This window comes from Herpailurus yagouaroundi, unplaced genomic scaffold (genome assembly GCF_014898765.1).
Source record: "Herpailurus yagouaroundi ecotype Mexico unplaced genomic scaffold, PumYag 29, whole genome shotgun sequence".
In the NCBI taxonomy this organism is placed as follows: Eukaryota; Metazoa; Chordata; class Mammalia; order Carnivora; family Felidae; genus Herpailurus; species Herpailurus yagouaroundi.
This window is the reverse complement of record NW_024412377.1, coordinates 94673332-94674575: the sequence shown is the minus strand read 5'-3', so window position 1 is coordinate 94674575 and position 1244 is coordinate 94673332. Positions and strand designations below refer to the sequence as shown.

Below are 1244 nucleotides of genomic sequence, written 5' to 3'. Positions count from 1 at the left end.
TTTCCCCCAATCACCCAAACAAGTTTCCGTCCTCGGCACCAGCACCGCCACCGCCCCCCAGCACACTCGTTCCCTCCCGCCGGCAGCCCCCCAAGGCCGCCCGCCCCGCGCGAGCACCTCCTGGGAAACAGCCGCTCCCCGCACCGCACGCCCCCACCTCGCGTACCCCTCCCCCTGCCAGCCCACCCCCGGCTCTCCCCGGGCGGAGAGTGTCTGGGTCTGTGTGTCTCCAAGAGAGTGTGCGAGTGCGTGCGTGTGTGTGCGCGCGTGTGAAGGCGGAGGTGGGTGAGAAGCGGAGACACTTACTTCTCCCGGGCCTGGCTGTCGGACGGGACGGCGCTGCTGTTACTCTTGCCTTTGCCGTACATGCTTGTGCCGAGAGCAGCTCCCACTGTCACGCACCTGTCAACCCATCACAGCCTCCCCGGGAACAGCCCCGTCCCCATGGCGACCCACGCAGCCACCCCCACTATTGGCCGCCCCACGCTAAAGCTCCGCCCCCTTCGCCCAGGCAACGCGCGAGACTGACAGGCCTCCTCCTCCCTCCGGCCTTCCGAAGCGCGCGGTGGCGGCTACAGCCTAAGCGGCAGTCTCCTCCCTCCTTCCCTCCCTCCCGGGTTCCCTCCCTCCTTCCCTCTCCGCTCTCCTCCCTCCTCCCGCTCTCTTTCCCCCCTCCCCCCTCCGAACCCCGGCGCAAGGGGGGAATTAGAAACTGCTCTAGAAGGATTTTAAACAACTGGCTGTTCTCTCTGCCGCCGCCCCTCCCCCCGCGCCGCCCGCGCTCGGCTCCTCACTGGAGAGAAGGCGCCGGGAGGAGGGGAAAGTGCGGCCTGGAATCGCTGGTAGGAGCCGGCGGAGCTGGAGCTGTGGCGGCCCCAGACTTTGGGGCGCCCGCCGAGTACAGAGACAGACATACGGCCCCAGCTTTCGTGGGAGCCCCCACCAGCCCCCTCTCCTGCTCCTCTCCTGTCTGTGACCCCGCGCCAGTACCCTGGATTGATCTCTACAGCCCTCAGCCGTTCTCCCTGGGGTGTCGACCCCCCTCCCCCGTCCCCCCACCACGCCCTGCTCCCAGAGGGCCGCAGGCAGGGGACACACGCGCAGTTCCCTGAACCTTCTGTTTGAGCGACCCAGAGCGTCTCGCTTTCCCTCCTGGGTAGAGATTGTCCCTCCCGCCCTCGGCGGGCGCCGCTGGGGTGGCGTCGCCTCGCCCCCGGGGCCGCACCCTGCTTCCCTGGGGAACA

At 68.7% G+C, this 1244-nt stretch overlaps 1 protein-coding gene across 4 annotated transcripts in view; it reads right to left on the bottom strand.

The window, feature by feature from the left end:
- The window catches only part of SSBP2 (single stranded DNA binding protein 2), a 316842-nt gene extending 316436 nt beyond the window's left edge, over positions 1-406 (bottom strand). For 3 of the 4 annotated variants that reach the window (XM_040449499.1, XM_040449505.1, XM_040449513.1), the window contains exon 1: positions 307-406. In XM_040449499.1, coding sequence (XP_040305433.1) covers positions 307-368 — 62 coding nt within the window. In that variant the 5' untranslated portion in view covers positions 369-406. The remainder of the gene's footprint in view (positions 1-306) is intronic. The other variant, XM_040449491.1, reaches the window with a different exon arrangement.
- Between the last annotated feature and the right edge of the window lie 838 nt (positions 407-1244).